Below are 21,018 nucleotides of genomic sequence, written 5' to 3' on the forward strand. Positions count from 1 at the left end.
CTTGTAGTATTGTTGGTATGCTTGATTATTATTTTCTAGGTATTATACACCTAAATTGTTGGCAAGTGTATATGCGGAAAAGAAGCACAATGTCGATTGTCTTGCTTATGGTCCAATTCCATAAAATTCCCCTTCGTAGTGTTATACTTATTTTGGCCATGAAGGGATTCTAAGTTCATCTATGGCCCCTATTACTCATTTCATTGGATTTCATTTTGGGTATGTTCTTGTCCATTTTAAGGGTGACGAAAAAAGAATGTTACAGTGCATTAATGTTTCTTTTGGTCTTGTAATGTTTGGATATTTTCGAGATGTCCAAGGAATGCATCTAAAAAGGTATCTATATACATTCAATTATAGGCGTATGTGACATCAAGTACATCAGGATTTCTCTCTTTCTTGGGATTTCCTTGCTTGTTCATGTATACGAATGGACTTGTCTCATATTAATAGTTTTTATTTCTCAAAGGGAATAACGAATATTGGAAACATAGTAAATGGGAATTCTTATTTTAAGGGTTTTACTATATAAGTAGAGCAAAGAAAATTATGAGAAGATAAATGCTGCAAATAATTAGAATCCTATTGGCCCACCAAAAACACCCCTACATTTTTAGGAAAAATGAAGGGGCCCCCAGTAGAAATGTTGGAAAAGTCCTCCCCTTATTGCACTTAATTGGATGATGGTTCCTCCTATGTTTTTCGTTTCTCTTTTAAGCTTTTATGTCCTTTAGGATTTGATCATGATTTGTGACTTTTTGTTTGTTAGGGTCATTGGGGTTGTTACTTTAACTGCTTCAACTTAACTAATTTTCACATACCGATCTTGGTCACCCCTTTGAGTTTACCTTCTCCCACAACCTCCGTAGTCGCATATTTGATGAGTATCCTAATGGATGAAACTTTGGCGCGTTTCTTAGATAATTTGAAACTTTGATTGTTTTTCATCATTTTGGAATTTTGCCAGGATGACTTTCTTGTTTGAGTGGTTTGTTTCGAACTATATAAACAGTTTGTCATTTAATAAGTTTCTTTCATATTTATTTTTAGTTTATTTGTAAAATAATCATATATCTAATTTTATTTTGATTTGTTATTTTTTGACCAAAAAAAATAATTTAAAATAATATATAATAGAACATTCTATAGTAATATTTTTTCATTCGAACATTATTTTTGTTATTATTATATTTTTTTGTTTTTATATTTTGTTTTCAGGTTCATGGAAGAGGATTGGAATTGCTTATTTTATACGAGTTGTTGCTATAGGATCATAAAGAGAAAACTAAAGTGTCAATTTCATGGGAGGCAGAATTAAATCTTCATTTACAGCCAAACAATGAAGAATTTGAAGAAATGGATAAAAACCCGCTTATTTTGGAAAGTGAACATATCAGGAGAAATCACGACCTGAGTGAGACAATGTTCTTTTCCATATTGGATTAGGTGCCTATCTTGGGAGGTTAATTTCAAACTTCATTTCTGAGCAAACGAAGGGAAATATCGCCAAACAGTTGAAAACCCATATGAAAAATGAGAAAACTTAAGATAAAACGCAAATTATTTTCCAGATAATTGAACATTTTCGAAGATATAGTTAGTTTTCTGAACTGGTTTTTTCTAGAATTCGCACTTCCTTGTTTTTATTGTGTAGCTAATTCATGATGGGGATCTTTTATTTTGGTTGGTGGAGGATTCAACCTGAGGGGAAGATACATTATAAAACATTTGATCTTACTCTAGGGGGAGCATCCTTGGTGCTTTCATCGGGGCTATCAGTAATCGGAGGATCGATTTGTAATATAGGGAATGTGCACACTCGCACGAAGAAGATTCAAGGGAGAAATGTTGCACATGTAGTGACTCTCGGGATTGTTCATAAGATTTTGTTATTTGTATTTAATTCAAGTAAATATAAACCCATGCTTTTTATTTCCCTGGATTATTTTCTACTAATTTTTATTTTTCATTTTTTGTAATTTTATTTCCCAAAGTTTCTTGACGGTAGCATAGTGCTACTCTCTGATTTGATTAGGTGCATAGAAAATAGACCATTTTTTATTTCTCTGTCATTGTTAATTCAACTTCATATGGTTTGTATTTGATCACCTTATCCTGAGTTGTGGCTAAAGGTTGATGTAGATCTAAGCATCACTTCAACTTGAGACTAGTTGGATTTTATCCCAGAGTTTAGTTTGTGAAAGGATGTTGTTTCTTAAATTGAATTGACATTAAAACTGTAAAATATTTTGATGGCGTATCTCATTTCATGGTTTTTCTATTGAATTGATTTGTAAATAGATTAATGGAACATCTTTCAAGCTTCAGAAGTTTTCTTTCTTTTCGTAAAGGAACAATGTTTAAGTGATCTTGCATATGACAATAATTCTTAATGTATCAATATATAAACGAATCTAATTTTATTTTATTTCGTTTATAAAAGTTGAAGACTTTCCTTTCTATTTTTTCATCTTTACTTTACTACTAAGAAATATTCACATTCTAGACTTGTAATTTCATTTTAGTTAGAATCTTCATTCATTCTTCATCTAATGTATATAATAGAACATGCATTCATAGCTCACGCCAGTTACATGAATTCTTTCCCATTATTCTCTTGTACATATGTATAATTGTATGATTTTTTTCAGCAGCATAGAATCGTTAGCTTAGATTAGTTAACAGTTTCATTTCAATTGTATATGTATTATTCTATTTAGGATAGTTGTAGGATTCTCTTATGTTTTCCTTTGAAAAAGGAAGTGGAGAAATGCCAATGGGGCCTATAAAACAATCAAGAGTAGACACACCAAATATCTTTGGCTATTAAAGAGCCTTGCTATGCATTATTCCTCCCTTGTTCACTTAGGTGTACAACACCTACGCCAACCAATCCCTAACATCTTTTGGAGAAGTGGAGAAAAAACTATTTCAGTTGTTAGGAAATCCTCAAGTATGTGGATTTTTATTCTATTTTAAGAATTTATTTCTTGAAATGAAGGAAAAACTACATCATTCAAAAAACCATAAAGAATCAAACTAAAAGCTTTAGATAAGGGAGAGGAGAATTTAAATATCTTTGTGCATGAGGGTGAAAGTCACCATCAAGGTACATCAAACGTAGGTGCTACCAAGATGATATTTGGTTCATTACTACAATGTTTTATTGTTAGCAATAATAATTTTTCAACTCCTGTTGATGCAAATTTGCTTCCTTTCCTACTAAGCCTATTTGGACAAATGGTTTTTTGAAATTTTAGTAAAAGATATGGTTCCTTTATTATGGAGCCATGTGAAAGTGCATGGAATAATTAGTTTGTCCTATGGAGTATCTCTTAGAACTATTATTTCTCATAATTTAAATTTATCGCAGAAGAGATTTTACATAGTGATTCTTTGGTAAAGGCGCAGGGAGCCCTGAAGATGTCTATAAAAATGTTGTTAATATGGAATGTTGAAATGAAAATTAATGGTGGGGGGGATGTAATGGTTGGTACTCCTCTACTCGAATAAAAATAATAAATGTGAAATCTAGGCTTGCGAATGAATCTTGTTCATGGGGATTTCATAACATGGGTGTCAGAAGAATGGACAAAAGACGAGAAATGAACCTTTCAAGATTTTTTGAATGTGAATCCCATAACATCAAACAACCTCTTGAATTGGAATGATAGTTTAATGCCCTTGGCATATGAGAGAGTTGGATTCAATGTAACGTTAATGTAATATTAGAAATAAGTGAAATTGTAGTGATGTTATATGCATGGGTAGTGCTTTTTTGATGAAGCACTTGAATTCCATATGCGGTTTTCTCATTGATTGTTGTGTCACCCCATGCCTTATTATTGTTTTTAATAACGTATTATATGAATCATTCTTGTTCTCTTGGAATATAGAATACAAATTCAAAAAATGTTGCAAGTACTAATTCATTTTGTTTAATGTCCAACAAGTATGATGGAGATGTTGGGTTGCACACTCATCAATACAGGGAATGGCAAGGACCTCTAGAACCTTTTTGGACATAAGGAGTTGAGGATGCTCTAAAAATATAGTCATTAGTGTTTACTATTAAAAATGAGCCTATATATGTTAATTGAGAGCATGATGACACTATGTGGGAACAATTATTATAATTTTGATCATACCTATGTTTGAGTGCACTCAGGACAATGCCAAATAATGGGTAGGGAAATGTAACAACTTTGACTTGGACCTCAAATTGTAATGTACATGTACATGTGATACTTAGGCTGGCGATCCAGAATGTTGAATAAGCTAGTGAGCCATAATTCTATTAAGGCTTTCATGCCTCTGTATGTGTCAACATGTTAGGCTAGTGGGCTAAGAAAATGGTATGTCTTAAGTTCAGTGCACTTGCGTAATTGGGTTAGAGAACTCATATTATTAGTATAATCAGATGAGTACCATTGGCACCTGTGTGCGTAGGTTTGTATGATGGTCCAACCTTCTTATGAGTTTAGGGTGATAGCGCTTTCAGAAATCAAGCCAATAAGACTATGTGATGATCAAGCTAAGGAGCCTAGATGACATGACAATTAGCTCACCTGTCATGTTGCTGCAGATTGAGGGACAAAAATATTATAGGGGTAGATAATCCGCAGAAAAATACATTATGATATGAATATATATTATAATATTATAATATTATAATATTATGTGATGACATAATATTATAAAATAAATTAAAGGGGACACCAATTCTATAGAAAATTGTTTTCCTTATTTAGTTGGATAGTCAAAATGGATCGACAAGAGTCCCTGGATGAGACTGTATAAGGGTACCTCGAGGAATCGTGAGCACAATGGGACTCCTAGAGTTAAAGGACTCTAGAAAATCCTTGGTTGGAACAAATAGGGGCTAATGGAGGATGTGAGCCTACTAGTTGGAAGTTGTCAGGTTTGGCACCTTGGTAGTGTGAGGGTCTCAAAGCCCTGTGAAGGAATTGGTACACCTGGAAGCCACATAATTCATGGTTGGACACTTTTAGACTTGGAACCTTGGCTATGTGAAGTCTAGAAGGGTACCATAAAGGCCCGTGAGGGAAATGGAACTCCCAAAAGCCATAGGACTACTCATTGGATACTGTCAGGATTCGCACCTTGGAAGATGATTGTTAGTACTGAGCTTGTACTAGATTTTTGGGTGTGTTGATTCCATGGAGTCAAAGCCCAAACTTAGTGGTGATTGGTTGTTGAGAGAATTGGATTAATGTATTTTATAGCTAGGACGAACATCTGAGGTTTTCAATCAACTGAAAAATTTAAGAGATAAGTATTTGAAACTTGTCATGGACATGTTTATGAGTTATCTATCATGATTTTTTTTATATAATCATATAGTTTTTTGTTATTATGGTTCTGTTGTGCACAATAATTTTGTTCTTAAATTGTTTATATGTTGTTGGGTTTTTCGGTATTTTTATGCGTGGCACCACCCAACCGAGGATTGGGGATGTTACAATGAGTGTTTCAAGGGGTTGTATTTTGTGAAAATGATGGTTCTTTGTACGAGTATAATTTTGCAACCACTAATCAACAAAAAATGTAGCTAGAGACAACCTTCTAATATCTGGATAAAAATTTTATGTCCGCACAAGTCCTCTGGTAAGGTAGTAGATAACATACTTGTGATACGCTTCATCTTCTTTGAACATCACAATAATATTCATAGATTTAGAGGCCATGAGATAAAACATTATCTCTTTACACTAGTTTGGAGGGCTCAATAATCGGACCGAGATGAAGGCTTGTTTTAGGATATTGAAAGATCATTCTGCGTAATCATCCCATATAAAAGGCATATTCTTTTTCAAATGTCACATCAAATGCTTTGTGTGCTTAGCATAATTAGTGATTAATCAACGTGATATGTTTTCCTTCCCTTCCAAAATTTGAAGTTAAATAATAGTGCACAGAGGAGGCAGATTGATGATCATCTCACCCTTTAAGCGATCAACCATCATCCCATACTTGGATGAGATGAAACCTAGAATTTATCCAAAGATCATATAGAATATCCACTTGCATGGATTCAAATGAATATTGTAGTGTTGGTAACACATAAATATGTCTCTAAATGTGTTGGATGATTGACCCTCTATAGGGAATAGGCTACAACGTCATCCAAATAAGATTCCATAATCCACTTTATGTCATGAAAAGCATACAACAGAGAATTCTCAAAACATCTGCCAAGGAAAAATAAATAAAAATTGTGCTAATCATCAGGTCTATTTTTAATTTGTTTATAGCTAAAAAATCCATCCATGAAGAAAATCATATTTCTTCTATCACATTCATCAATAATATGATGGATGAATGAAGTAGGGTAGTTGCCTTTTAGACAAGCCTTGATCAAATCCATATAAAAAACAAAAAAACAGGTAGACCCTTATTTCTTCATGATAGGAATGATATTAGAAACCATTTCCACTAGGGGAACTAAATAGATAAAATGAACTTTTAGCATATTTTCTAGTTCCACCTTAGTGGAAGTAGCATTACATGGACTTACTGATCAATCTTTTCCCCTAAGTAGCCAGATATTTTTCCAAAATGGATGGATCCATCATAATTTTTTATTCATGCTCAATAATCCAAGGATAAATTCCGTGCATTTTTTGTAGCACCAAGAAAACACATCATGGTATTCTTTAATACGGTAGTGTATGTTGCAATATCATAAAGAGTAGAATTTGAATCTATTAGTATGTGTTCCAAAAATTCCAGTTTGACTAAATTTCCAATGAAAATGGTCTAGAAATATTGGCTATGTTTCCTCTTCAGAAAACATCATGTATCGTAATAGGCGCTTGCAACCATTTTACATTCCACAAAGAAATCAGGCTTTTGAAGTTCTCATTCAATATTTTTGAACAAGGGAGGAAACATGAATGATGTTATTTTGGCCAAGGTTTATAGGATACCACCATGCACTCCAAGATGGTTTCATCCAATGGTGTTATGGAATCAAAGAGATGATGGGAACTTGAGCAATTAATAGCCCATCTATGTGATCTCAAAATTCTACTAGAAACTTGATTAAGGGTTCATAGCTTCTGATAGGATATCTTGAATAATTTCCATAAGGCACAATGACATCTGATCAGCATGCATAAATATCATAGACAGAGAAGGAACCACCTAAGGATCATGTGGTCCTTTTCATACAAAATCGGTCATAGAGATAATGTTTATGGGTCATGTGGAGAAGAGGGGAATGGCCCCCATAACAAGGAATGTCTAAACATCCTTTCTCCAACCCTCCAAAAAATATTCAAGGAATATCCTACAAATGTGATTCATTGGCGATTATTGAGATGCAAGTTAGGATTATAGTATTTCAACTAGTCTGTATAATATTCCCTTAATGAGTGAACTTTATGGCCCTGACGACTAAGGAATGATGGATTTAGTATAATAAAACCAATAGAACCCAAGTGATAGATTGTAATCCAATGGAGTTTTGATGACTTTAACTTCAACAAAAATCATATTACCTACTAACTCAATAGGAAAAGTAGGAAATACACCTCGGGGTTGCAAGGCGTACCCTTCAAAGGCATTCAATGTGATTGTAGCCAATTACAAGTAAGTTAAGCTAAGAGAATGCCAACACTTTAGTGACATTATAAAAATTTATGCTCCTCCATACATCACTTTCTTATATACATTCTTCCCAAAAACATGTACCATTATTTGAAACAAAATCTAATACAAAATACATGAAGGACTCGATGTTGGGTTCAAATTAACAAGGTTGAAGTTTGAGGGAATTACCTCATAAATAGCATTCAAATTTTCTTTTCACTACACAAGGTAGCTTTGCAATACTTTAATTTCTAACGTGGAAATCAGCACTTAGGCCAAGTCCTCAATAATACTATAACTGTGAGCACCCCTTGCATTAGGATTATGTGTCAATTTTTGAACTGGAAAACCTGTAGAGTGTGGATATTCCCATGTTTAGAATCTAGCCTCGATTTTCAACATACACATGTTGATCTAAAGTATACCTATGTTCTTACGAGATAAGAGTTTCATATTAGGAAATTTCTAGGTGGACCAATTCTGGTATGATTTGTTCATAACAAGCATGGGATTTCCTGGCTTGATTACGAGCTCTTTGTTGAGTGGTGGGGGGAGGATTGATGGGTGAGGGAGACAAAGTAGAGGGGTGGCCTTCGAACCTTTTCTATGAGAGGTTCTAGGATTTCTACAAGTCATGATGATGAAAACGGGTTGGCTGAGATGAAGAAAGAGTAGATGTGTGATGGAAAAAGGATGACACAAGATTAAGGAGAATCGGGAACAATGGAAAATGATTGAGGAAGCATATGGCCTAATTCAAATTTTAAGTAGCCTCAAGATGAATTCCGTAAGTAGAGAGGATAGTATGTGGGTGTTTATTTGAATGTTCCTAATAAGGGGATGAGGGAATCTCAATTTGAATAATTTTCCTAGGACTGATAGAATTCATTTGTTCCATTGTCAAAGCACACGAGTTGGGATTTAAAGAGGTCATCACCTACATAGATCTACATCGAAGAGTGCATGGTACCAAGGATATTATGATGGGAGATGCTTCTAATAACCTCTTCCTCAAAGGATTGAAGATGGTTAGTCTGCAAATGATGGTAAGCTATCATTATAGTATCATGAAATGGGGTGATCATCCTTAATTGAGAGGCAAAATTTATTTGAAGCTATGTCAATCTAGTAGATGTGGTCATCATGGCGATGGGGAGTCATTTGAATGAACATTGATCGAATGATGTTTTGTATCATGCTATGACAAGTGTTAGGCATGTGTTTTTCCACAAGGGAATGAAATTGCATTGAGTCAGAGCATATTAGAGGAGTTTGTGATAAGAGACCACCTTGGGGAGTTAATATTTAATTTGTTCAAAAAAGAAAAATTGACTTTTTGATATTTTTAATTTAAAATGAAAATTTGTTGCATTACTCTTTTTTTTTTTTTTTTTATGTTTGGATTTCATGATTTTTTTTATGTACATTAACGATGATTTTATAACACATGGTCAAAAAATATTGCAATTTTAGTGCCCCATTGAAAATGGTTCAAGTTCTCTTACGTAAGATCTCAAAAGAGCTATAATTTTAACCTTAATCTTCTCTTTCTCTTGGTATAATTACTCTTTGATTTAAGTATTGAATTTTAAGTTCTTTTTAGTCATGATATTTGGCTTATAATGCCATGGCTAGAAAATTTTGAAATTTCAAGGTCTTTTTTACTCATGATATTTGTTTTGTATAGTGCAAGATCTAGAAAATGTTGAAATTTAAGTGTTTTCGTACTCATGATATTTGGTTTTAATTCCATTGTTGAAAAACCTTAGAACTTTAATGTTATTCAAAATCATGTTATTTGATGTTTAATGCCATGGTTGAAAATCATTGGAATTTTAAGGTTTTGCATGATCATGATTTTGGGTTGTAGTGCCATCAATGAAAAATATTGAATTTTAATCCTAAAAGAAGGGTGAGAGACCACATTATCACTTTTCAATTTCGACGTGTATTTTCATGGTTTTTGCACAAAATAAGGTTTCTTTTGGGCCATAATTCACATATTGAGATTAAAATTTTCATTAAGTTGGTAAAATTGTTTATAGTGAGTTATTGAGAATATTTCCCCTGATCCCTTGAACTATCTGAGGAACTTGAATGGTCCATTGAAAAGGAAACCTCCCTAAATTTTTTCTTCCCAAGGGATTAGTGAATTTTCCATAAACATTTTTACCCCAGCAGTGCTAGGGAATTACATGAACATATTGTCAGATCTCCATCAAAAAGGAAAGCTAACAATAGGTGTAAGTGAACTTATTATAGAAATACCAAGACCAATGGATGGTCCCCCAAAATGAGATGAGGAGATACAGTTTAGACCTATGATATTGGATGCGGGTTGCTACTCATAGTCGTATCAAAGCCTCCAACAAATGTGAATGGAGGGACCAAAGTTGATGTTGTGGAGTTACCTACACTATGTATACTATAGGTTGGGATTAATGATCTCAAGTTAGTTTCCTAGTAAAAGAAATAAAGGATGTAGGCGTGTTGGGGATGGGACCTATGGTACTAGTATATGGTATGGAATTTTCTTTAGGGGTATCTTTAGTGACAATAGGAGTTAACATGTAAGGTTTTCCATCTGGTGTACATTGACAACAATGGATTCTTGGTAAATATCATTGGACCAAAAATATTGGGTTGAACATACACTCTCACTAGAAAATATGGTCCTAGGGGGATGAGTTGAAGAAGGATGAGAGTGAGGTAGTGGATTTTTTTCAAATACTTTATTCACTATTTTCTTAGTCTCTAAATAATTATTGATAATGCCCCACATAGATAGGCAAATCCAAGTCTAAGTCCACTATGGGATCAATATTATATTTAGAATGAGGTCGACCATCCACTTCAGGAGGAAGGCCCTATTATAGAACCCCTTAAAAAGCCATAAGGTCAATGATTCCAAGTGCATCTAGGTTGTGGTGATTATCTATAAGCATCGATTAGTTAGACCTAGACATTATTCTGGCACTAGGCCCAAAGTTTGAAAAAATAATAGAAGAAGCGTAATCAATTCTGTGGAAAACCCATAGTAGGTTCTTCAATTGTTTGTTTGTGAGCACTTATATAATTTAAACACCCAAAGAGCATTGTATCAAAGTGTTTGATTAGGATTCAATCCTCTATCAATAGTACATAGGAGATTTGGTCATGGATTTTGTCGCACATATTTAGTTTTTAATGAATAATTCCTAGATCTAATAGGCACAAAGACCCTAAACACCACCCAAAAATTGTCAATAGCAAGAATGACAAAAATTCAAGAAATTAATGAACCTGTTAAACATACTAAAGAGTCAATTCTCTGAATACACCTATAACACTCTTACAAGCTTTCCTAGGAGAATTATCAAGGTCAAATTCAAATTCAGTCTCCCTACTAGTCAATTTTGAACGAAAATCAACAAGGAAATTAAATGAAATAGGAGCAGTGCATCTTTTACATGCTAGTGACATAATCTCTTTTCATGGCTTATTTATCTTAAGATTTTATTTGCAAAATTTGGTGAGGAGAGGGTTTCTCCACTTTATTAATCTCCTTTAGTCAATCTTTGCACTCACTATTTTCCTTTGTTAGAATGAGAGAACTAATATAACTTTCCCCTAGTGGATTAAATAAGGCACACGTTTTTCTTTAACAATAATTTATTACATAACATTCAAAACGAGTGTGACATGTTGTTTAGTAACTATGGCTTATATAAAAAGTTATTGATAGAAAGTAATTAATAGTAAAATAATTCAATGTAGTATAAAATAGAGTTTGAATAATTAAAAATTAAAATTTATTAAACAAAATTTTATGACAAAAATGATTGTAAATATAAATTCAAAAGTTTTTTTATTAAATTTATGTTTACAAAAATTTAATTGGAAAAAAAAATTACTTAATATGTAATTAATTTTAAATTTTAAATTTAATTTTGAAATTAAATTTATAATATATTGATATAAAAAATTATTTAAATATATTAAAATTATAGTTTTTATGATCTATTAGAATATAACAATTAATTTTGAATAAAGAAATATTATTTATTAATATATTAAATCACAAACTAAAAATGAAATAAAATATTCAAAGAAAAGCTTTTTTTATTGTAAGTTTGGGTGGGACTATATCATGATCATGTCCAACATATCACCCCATTTAGATGGGGAATTGAACTGGTGACTTCACATCAAGGAGTGTCTTAACAAAGCACTTGATCACTGTCTATTCAAAAACCCGTAGACTTCAAAAAAAATATTAAAAATACACTGGAAAGAAAGGAAAAGAAACCAACCTATTATAGATCAAATAAAAAAAAGTCAAAATTAAAGAATGGAACTTTATAAGAATTTAAAATAATAAAGTAAAAAATAAGTAAATCAGTGTCAAGAACTAATGAATAAATTAAGAAAAAATAACTATTTTACATTAAGTAAGGGAATAAATAATAATATAAAAGAATCTTTTGTTAAAGACTCTTACTCTTTCGTGAGTGAGTTAAAAGAGGTTAAATTTGAGCCTCGTGTTATTATGGTTATTTTTTATGTTGTTTCACTTTATACCAACATCCCTATTAATGAGGTTGTTCGGGTAATCAAGGACATCATTGACCTGAATACAACGATCTTATGGCGATTTGCCTTACCTCTACTTTATTTCGCTTAGAGGGTGAATTCTATGAATAGACATGCAGGATTATTATGGACTCCCCTCTCTCTTATTGTTGATAGCCTGTTCATGGAATACTTTGAAGCTAAAGCTTTAGCCTCTGCTCAATTTCATCCAAAGAGATGGAGAAGGTTTTTTGATGACCCCTTCATCTTATGGCCCCATGGTCATGATAAATTAGATCTTTTTTTTCATCTTGTCAACAATCAATCCAAATCCATCAAATTTACCATGGAAATTGAAGTTGACAGTAGCTTTCCCTTATGTGATGTGTTGATCTCAAAAAAAGATGACGGTTTTTTCCCTCACCAGGTTCTTCATAAAAAAATTCACACGAAACAGTATTTACATGTGGATTCCCATCACTATCCAGCCGAGAAGATAGGTGTTATCAACACATCGACCACTTGGGCTTTGAGGGTTTCTGATGAAATCCATATAGTGAATGACAAAGCTCGTCGCCTTAATGTTTTTGAAATGAATGGATATAAAAGAAACCAAGGTATGAAAGCCTTTTTAAAAGCTAGCAGACGTCCTAACACTAAAAATGAGTCTGTTGAAGTGGCCTCTACTATCCAAATTTCCTTCATCCAAGAGACTTCAGATAAGATTTCTGGGATTCTTAGGATGCACAGGGTTTCTTCCACCTTTAGACCCTTGAAAACCATTCATCACTCCTTAAAATCAGTCAAAAATATTATGGAGTGCAAAAACATGAGGGGTGTTTATTTGATTCCCTATCCCTATGGGCCCCTTACATTGGAGAAACTTCATGTTCCATAAACCAGAGGATTCAAGATCATGCGACTCACCTAAGATATTGTAGCACTCACTTATATGCCTTAAATGAACATGTTGAAAATACAAAACACCACATATGCTTAGAGGATTCCCAGTTCCTTGCTAGGATTGATATTTACATCACTGTAAATTGAGGGAAGCCATCGAATTTGAGAAAAACTCTAATATGCTAAATAGGGATGATGGTTAGAAGATTAGTAGTTCGTGGATCACATTCTATTATTCCTAGTTCTTTTCCTTTTTATTTTTCCCTCATTCATAATTTCCCTTCCCTTTTCTTGTTTATGCCTTTCTTTGGATTCTTTTCATTTCCACTAATATTAAGTCCTTAATATTCCTTTTGTTTCCTTTCTTGATATTTTGATATCATTTTAATCTACAATTGCATGTTATTTGTTATTCTTTTATTCTTGTATAGTATTTATTCATTTATGTATTCATTTACTATCATTATTGTTATAATTTTTTTTTTAATATTTATATATTCATCTTTCAACTTTCTTATTATAATTTATAATCTTGTGATTTTTATACTATGTAGTTAGAGCTCATTCATCCTCCAACTTTCCTTTTCATATATAGTATTATTTTTTAAATTAAGAATTTTTGTAACTTTCTTTTATAATCTTTTGGATGTATAACAGTAATTATTAAAATAATTAGTAATATTATAATTTTTTATTATACTAAAGCAATTTTTATAAGATTGTATAGGTAATTACGTTTTATATACTCTTCTATGGTAATTTTATCGTTTCTTGAGGCAGTTCTTAAATAATTAATCAATTTATTATTTATTTATTATTTGAATGAAAATATTGATAATAATAATATCTTTTCGTTACCAAACTGCGCGCACGCTCCGTGACTGCCTTCTCCCGCCAGATTCGGCCCCTGCAGATATGGGCACGGTTAGTGTGATTGTTGATCGTTCAGGACAGAGGAACAGGATCCGTTCAGAACCGGACTATTGGGGATCGATCAGACTAGGTGCATGGGGCTCCTGCCCTGATCCCAGCTTTTACTGAATGGCGAATGAAGGTGATCCCCTGCCTTCAGATCTAGATGCCTTCTGAGCCCTGGTCGCTGCATCTGAAAAGTGACCGATCTTGCTCTCGCAACAAAAATTTGTAAAAAAGCTGGACAACATCCCCTCGGTGTCCCTTCCCGCAGAAGAAGCATGCAGAACAGCGTTAAATCTTGCTGAAAGGGGTCTTATTGGCCAGTTCACAGGGCTATGGCCATCCCCGAAAGCAGTAGATGAATGGGTCAATCGAAACTGGATCCCGCTGGTCAAGGAAGGTATAAAAAGTCATTTCGTAGGCAAAGGGTTCTTCGTATTCGTGTTCAACAGCGCAGAAGATCGAAGCTTGATCTTCAGAAATGGACCTTATTTTATGGGCCCTCGAGGGTTATACTTGAACAAATGGCACCCAGATTTTGGTCCTGTTCAAGATGTACCTACAGCGGTTCCATTTTGGGTGCACCTCCCACATCTCCCTCTCCATTGCTGGAGTCAGAGTTTGTTGAAATCCATTGGCAATGCCCTACGCAGATATATAGATCAGGCTCCGAGGAAGTACCAGTTTTCTTGCGCCCGCATCTGCGTGGAAGTTGATCTAGAGGTCGGGCTCCCTGAAGCCATCAAACTTACAGTGGCAGACTGGTCGCACATTCAAGAACTAGACTATGAATAGTTGCCTTTTAAATGTCGACATTTTCACGAATACAGGCATTTTGTAAGATATTGCAAAAAAAAATTTAGAGGAAACAACGGAAAAAGAAAAAGGTGATCAGTGGAAACAAGCTAAGAGAACAGCAAGCAGCAGGTAGAACAATAAAAACAAAGCAAAAGAGACAAGGAACAAATCAGGGCATGAAGACACAAACAATCAAAACAGTGGAAGCAGAGAAGCTGAAAGTAGTGCTTGAGACAAAAATCCCTTCGAATCCCTCACTCCACCGGAAGATCCGCCAGAGGCCGAATAGGAAGATCCACCACAGAAGAACAACGAGGACATCCAAGAGCCAGGTAATACTCCAAATCCGAATCCCAGCAACACTCCTTCTCCTTCTTATGCAGACATCATAAAACAAAAGAAGAAGAACCAAGAATACGCGGGTTCCTATGATGAAGAAATACTTAAAAGGCCACTAAAAAAAGTGGGAAGAAGAACAAACAGGGAAACCAGGGAAGAAGAATCAGAAAGGCAGAAAACTCTTAGCAGTCAATCCACCATAGAAATGACTATCGGGAGAAATACAAGACCAAGGGCGTCCAAGCCAGGAGGCCCTCCCTCATCAAGCGGTAAATGATGCAGTTGGTCTCCTGGAATTGTAGGGGACTGGGTAATCCCAATAAAGCAGAGGCTATCAAAGACTTACTGAAGATGGAAACCGCAGACATCCTTATGCTCCAGGAGACCAAGATAGAAGGGGAAGCCCTTCTAAACACCAGCACGGTGAAATGGAAATATGACTCAGGAAAGACTGTCAGCGCAAGGGGTTCGGCCGGCGGAATAGGCACGTTTTGGTCAAAAAACTCGTTCACTTTGGAACGATCCACAGAGACCCAACATTGGATCCACACAAAACTGCGCCACACAGTAAGCAATCTCTCCTTAGCTCTTTTTAACTTGTATGTTCCTGTCCATTATGAAGAAAAGAGAGAGTGTTGGAAGACACTCATGGATTATATAGAACAGATCAATCCAACAAATATAGTCATTGGAGGTGATCTGAACATCATCCTAGATCCCAAAGAAAAAAGAGGAGGGATTTATTCTAGGGACCCCTTCATCAACACTGTGGGCAATCTGATTTTATAGTGGGATTTAGTTGATTACAAACCCATAAAAGGCAAATACACCTGGTCCAATAATAGAACAGGAGAAAATCGAATCTCAGCTAGGTTGGACAGATTTCTTATCAGTAGCACATTAATGCTGGACAACAGAATGGTTTTCTCCAAGATCCTCCCCAAGCTTACATCGGACCACAAGCCAATCCTACTATGTATAAAAGAAGAAGAAGACCTTGACCCTCTTCCTTTCCGCTTCAGCCCTCTCTGGGCAGGTAAAGACGGATTCTATGAAACAGTTCAATCAGCATGGAGGATAGCCGTCCTCGGATCCCCAAGTTATGTGTGGGAACAAAAAATAAAAAATACAAAAAAAGCCCTTAAAGACTGGATAAAAAAATCTATGCAAACCCCAACTAACCAGAGGAAGGAAGCAGCTCTTCATTTGGAAAGAGTCCAACTCGAAATGGAGGAGAAAGATCCCTCTCCCACAGATTTAGCCATCGAAAAATCTGCCCAAAGGAACACATACTGTTCTTTCAGAACTGAAGAAGAATATTGGTGCCTAAAGTCCAGAAGTTTGTGGCTTAAATCTGGAGATAGGAATACCAATTACTTTCATAGATAGTGTAGGGCACGAGTCTCCCGCAACCATATAGCAGAGATAACTAGCACAACCGGACAGGTGTATAAAGGATTTCCACAAATCAAAGAAGCAGTTGTCACTCACTTTCAGAATCTTCTAAGCGCGGAAAGAAATGGAAATGAGGAGGATGCAGAGGAGTTCCTCACAACTATCCCAAACCTAGTTAGTGAGGAGGAAAATGACTCTCTGTTGAGACCAGTCACGGAAGAGGAGATAACTAATATAGTTTGGTCCATGGAACCGGATAAAGTTCCAGGACCCGACGGGTTCTCAGTTCATTTCTACAGAATTTGTTAGGAAATTATCAAAAACGATCTATTTAGAATGATAAGAGGAATCCTGAGGAAGGCAAAAGTGGGCGGAGGAATAAACTCTACCTTTATCGCCTTAATTCCCAAGGAAACAAATCCAAGATCCTTTGACAGATATAGGCCGATTTCCCTCTACAATTCATCTTATAAGATTGTGGCCAAGCTGCTGGCCAACAGAATCAAGCCTCTTCTCCCAAAGCTCATCTCACAGGCACAAGGAGGATTCGTAAAAGGCAGACAAATTCTAGACAATGTTATCCAGATCCAAGAGGCTCTCCATTCCAGTCTAACTCGGAAAGAACAAGGTATGATAATTAAATTGGATATGTGCAATGCCTTTGACCGTGTTAATCGTTCCTTTTTGTTCAGGGTGCTAGCAGCTTTTGGTTTTAAACAGGATTTTATAAGTCTCATCAAGGCTTGTATAGAAAACATTTGGATCGCCCCAATGGTGAATGGCAGACCAACTGAATTTTTTCAAGCCACCAGGGGATTGAGGCAGGGCTGCCCTCTTTCGCCCTTTCTCTACATTTTGATGGCTGATGTTCTAAGCCGGAAGCTAACTCATGAGAAACAACTTGGAACCATTCCTGGGATAAGGATCGTTCAAGGCATAGCTCCGGTGAATCATGCGCTATTCGCTGATCATTCAATTCTTCTGGGGGGCGCATCCATGAGAATCGCAAATGCTTTCAAAACCACCCTTCATAAGTACTGTAGCATCACCGGTGCGCTAGTCAGCGAAAGGAAAAGCACAGTTTATAGTTGGAACATTGACCAGCACGCTACAGACAGAATCGCCAGCGTATTGGGATTCAAAGGATATGCTCTGTGGGATAAAATTAAATATCTCGGCTTACCATTGACGAGGGGCTCTAATCGAAATCAATTGTGGGAAGAGGTGATATCCAAATATAAAAAAAAGATAACAGTGTGGGGCGAAGTTTGGCTCACTACAGGTGGCAAACTCACCCTCATCCGCTTCGTGCTCTCCGCCCTGCCATCATACCAAGCTTCATTGCTGTTGGCACCAAAACAAATCACCGATCAAATATCCAGCATTATTCGAAACTTTCTTTGGAACGAAGGGAAAGGAAACAGGGATCGTTTCCACCTCATCAAATGGGAAACAGTGAAGCGGCCCATAGCAGAAGGCGGTCTTCAAATCCGCAACCCTCAGCATGCAAATTTGGCTTTGGGCTGTAAACTCCTGTGGAAAATAATCCAAGAGCCAACGCACCCAACCAATCAGCTACTAAATCTTAAATATTTGCAAAAGCAACCAATTTCAACATTCAATCCTGCGCATTCCCCCAGAGGAACGCAGGCCTAGAGGCTTTGTTGTAGAGGGGTCAAATTCTTCAGAAATCATTTATACAAAATCCCAAGAAACGGTAAAAATATGCTGCTATGGAAAGATCGAATTATGGATCATCCCCCTCTCTTAGACATCAACGAAATCGCAGAGTTAAGAGCCTGGATAATTTCTAAAGGAATAAGGAAAATTGAGGATATAGCAGAGTGGGACTACAAAGGCAACTGGCAGCGCTAGACATTGCCAAACATCCCAACCCACTTAAAAGAACAGTCAAAGATTCTCATAGAGGCAATAACAGATTTTACACCAGTTCATAAGGAAGAGGAAGATTTATGGGGATGGGGAAAAACAGGAGAGTACACGGTCAAACAAGGCTATCTTCAAATGCAAGGTAAAAAGGAGTCACAGCATCCGGAATCAGTTTGGAAACAGATTTGGGAAAACTTCAGCATCCCCAAGATCAATTTCTTCAGCTGGACTTTATTCCACAATAAAATCTTGACCAGAGACAATCTGTGTAAAAGAAACATTGCAGGTCCGCATCGTTGTGCCCTCTGCAAGAACGCTCCAGAAACCTCAGTCCATTTGTTTATTGATTGTGAGTATGCACAGAATGTTTGGAACAGCTTCTTGATAGGGTTGAATGTGAGACCCCCATCACACTGCTCGATCACAGAAATGTTTCTGTCTTGGAAAACTCGGTACCCCCACAGCATCAACGAAAAATCTCTTTGGCACAAGCTGTGGAATGCTGCTCCGAAATATGTATCTTGGAAGTTGTGGCTATCTAGGAATGAATCTATCTTCAATAAAAAAGAAATCACTGCAGAAGCTATAGCAAAGCAGGCCAAGGATCTTCTTTTAGAAACTCTGAGACAAACCAACGTCAAAGAAAGCACCCTCAGAAATGAAGAAAAGGTTTGGCTGGAAGGCATTTCACCTATGCCAATTCCACCAGCCATCAGTCGCCCAATCCACAAGGAAAACTGGCAGTTCAGAGACAACTTGGACAACTTTCAGAAGTGGTGGAAGTCACAAGGTAAATGCACAATATTCTTCGATGGAGCCTCGAAAGGAAATCCAGGCAGGTCAGGAGCAGGGGGAGTCATCTATTTTCAGAATGGGAGGAAAGAGGAATTCAGTTGGGGACGTGGGCTAAAAACCAACAATCAAGCAGAAGCACTCAGTCTATTAAAAGCTTGTCAACTGGCTGGAAAAGGAAACGCAAATGAAATTATAGTTTTTGGAGATTCAGAACTGCTGATAAGATCTCTAACAAACAAGAAAGGCCTCAAAGACCCAGTCCTAAACAAGCAGCTAACAAGAGTAAATAGAATTACGAAGGAATTTCCATCAGCACAACTCTTCCATATCCTCAGAGATTTAAACACTGAAGCAGACAGGTTAGCAAATGCAGGATGCACCCTTGAAAAAAGTATGATCAGCATAAATGCAGGGGCACTGAAAATGGCAATCATTCCCTAAAAGGGCTAGGAGGACTAGAAAAAGTTGAGGAAGGCAATGAGAGAAACAATGAACTGTAATTCTTGCTTTGGCTTCGACGATCCATAAATAAAAATACTCGTTTTAGTTAAAAAAAAGAAAATATTGATAATAATATAATTTTTTTTCTCGATGTTTCTTTTTTATGATATTTATTATTATTCATTTTAATAAAAAAATTAAGTTTAATAGAAAATTGTAATTTATTATAATAGTAGTTAATTTCATAATTGTTTGGAATTTACCATTGTATCTCTACTATAATGATGTGATCTGTTGATCTTATTATCCATCCTTTTCCTAATGATGAACTTCAGCAGGGTTTGAAGCACGTTGATCCTAAAACATTGATGTGATTTATCCAGAAGAGTTTTGCTTTGCTATTTTATTTATTTATTTAGTCTCTTACCTATTTATTAATCTTGACTTTTTTTTTTTATATTTCATATTTTCTCATAAAGGAGACTTTTCAGATTAGTGGGGTTCGAAATGCGTCGAGCCTAAAAGTTGATGTGATTTATCCAAAAGAGTGTTGCTTTAATCATGAATTCCAGAAACTTCCATTATGAAAAAAAATTAATAAAAATGAAACTAAAACGTTAAAAAATTATATTAATAATTTAATAATTTGGTTTTGACTAAAAATGGTCAATGTCTTAATTTATTTACTTTATTTCTTTGAATTATTTTAATCTTTCTTAAATTATTAATATAATTTTTAAAGTTTTACTTTGAAATTTATTAATATTTTTTTTTTTATTGATTTTGTATTTATTAATCTTGGCTTTCTATTTTTGATAATTAATATTCTAATTTGTTCCCTTATTTAATGTAAATTAGTTGTTTTTCCTTAATTTATTTAGTGGTCTTGAACTTGATTTACTCATTTTTTTTAACTTATTGTTGTAAATTCCTATACAATTTGATTCTCTAATTTTGACTTTTCTTTTGTTTGACATATAATACGCTGGTTCATTTTTTTTCTTGCCAATTTGCTTTTAATGTTTTCTTTGAATATTTTAATTCATTGTTAGTTAATGATTTAATATTATTAAGATTTCTTTATTCAAAATTAACTGTTATATTCTGACCACTAAAATTAATTATTTTTACATAACTTTCTTTTTTGAATATGATGCCAAGATCTAATTTTCCATCTCATTATGAGAATTAAACACACTAAATAGTTTCAAATATATCAACAAAATATTTCTCAATATTCATAATTTAAATATGATAAACTATTTCATTTTACTAAAAATCATTAATAATAAATCCACTTTAAACCTCAAAAATACAAATTGATTTTATAATTCTAAAATAAAAATAATATTTATATTTTAGCATATCCATCGTGAA

The 21,018-nt window shown here is 34.9% G+C and overlaps 1 protein-coding gene across 1 annotated transcript; it reads left to right on the forward strand.

Annotated features, from left to right (window-relative positions):
• Window positions 1-16,851: 16,851 nt before the first annotated feature.
• On the forward strand, window positions 16,852-19,641 carry LOC149155921 (uncharacterized). Its single transcript, XM_089444571.1, has 2 exons — window positions 16,852-18,040; window positions 18,692-19,641. The coding sequence occupies exons 1-2, from the start codon at window positions 16,852-16,854 to the stop codon at window positions 19,639-19,641; spliced, it is 2,139 nt and encodes a 712-aa protein (XP_089300697.1).
• The last annotated feature ends 1,377 nt before the right edge of the window (window positions 19,642-21,018 follow it).

This window comes from Pinus tabuliformis, chromosome 9 (assembly GCF_031772625.1).
Source record: "Pinus tabuliformis cultivar Carrire ecotype Pingquan chromosome 9, CPIR1, whole genome shotgun sequence".
Taxonomy (NCBI): Eukaryota; Viridiplantae; Streptophyta; class Pinopsida; order Pinales; family Pinaceae; genus Pinus; species Pinus tabuliformis.

Coding starts and splice junctions, on each gene's coding strand:
- LOC149155921 (XM_089444571.1), top strand. CDS start 16,852: ATGATAAGAGGAATCCTGAGGAAGGCAAAAGTGGGCGGAGGAATAAAC. Junction 18,041..18,691: donor TGCAAATTTGGCTTTGGGCT/GTAAACTCCTGT, acceptor GAAACATTGCAG/GTCCGCATCGTTGTGCCCTC.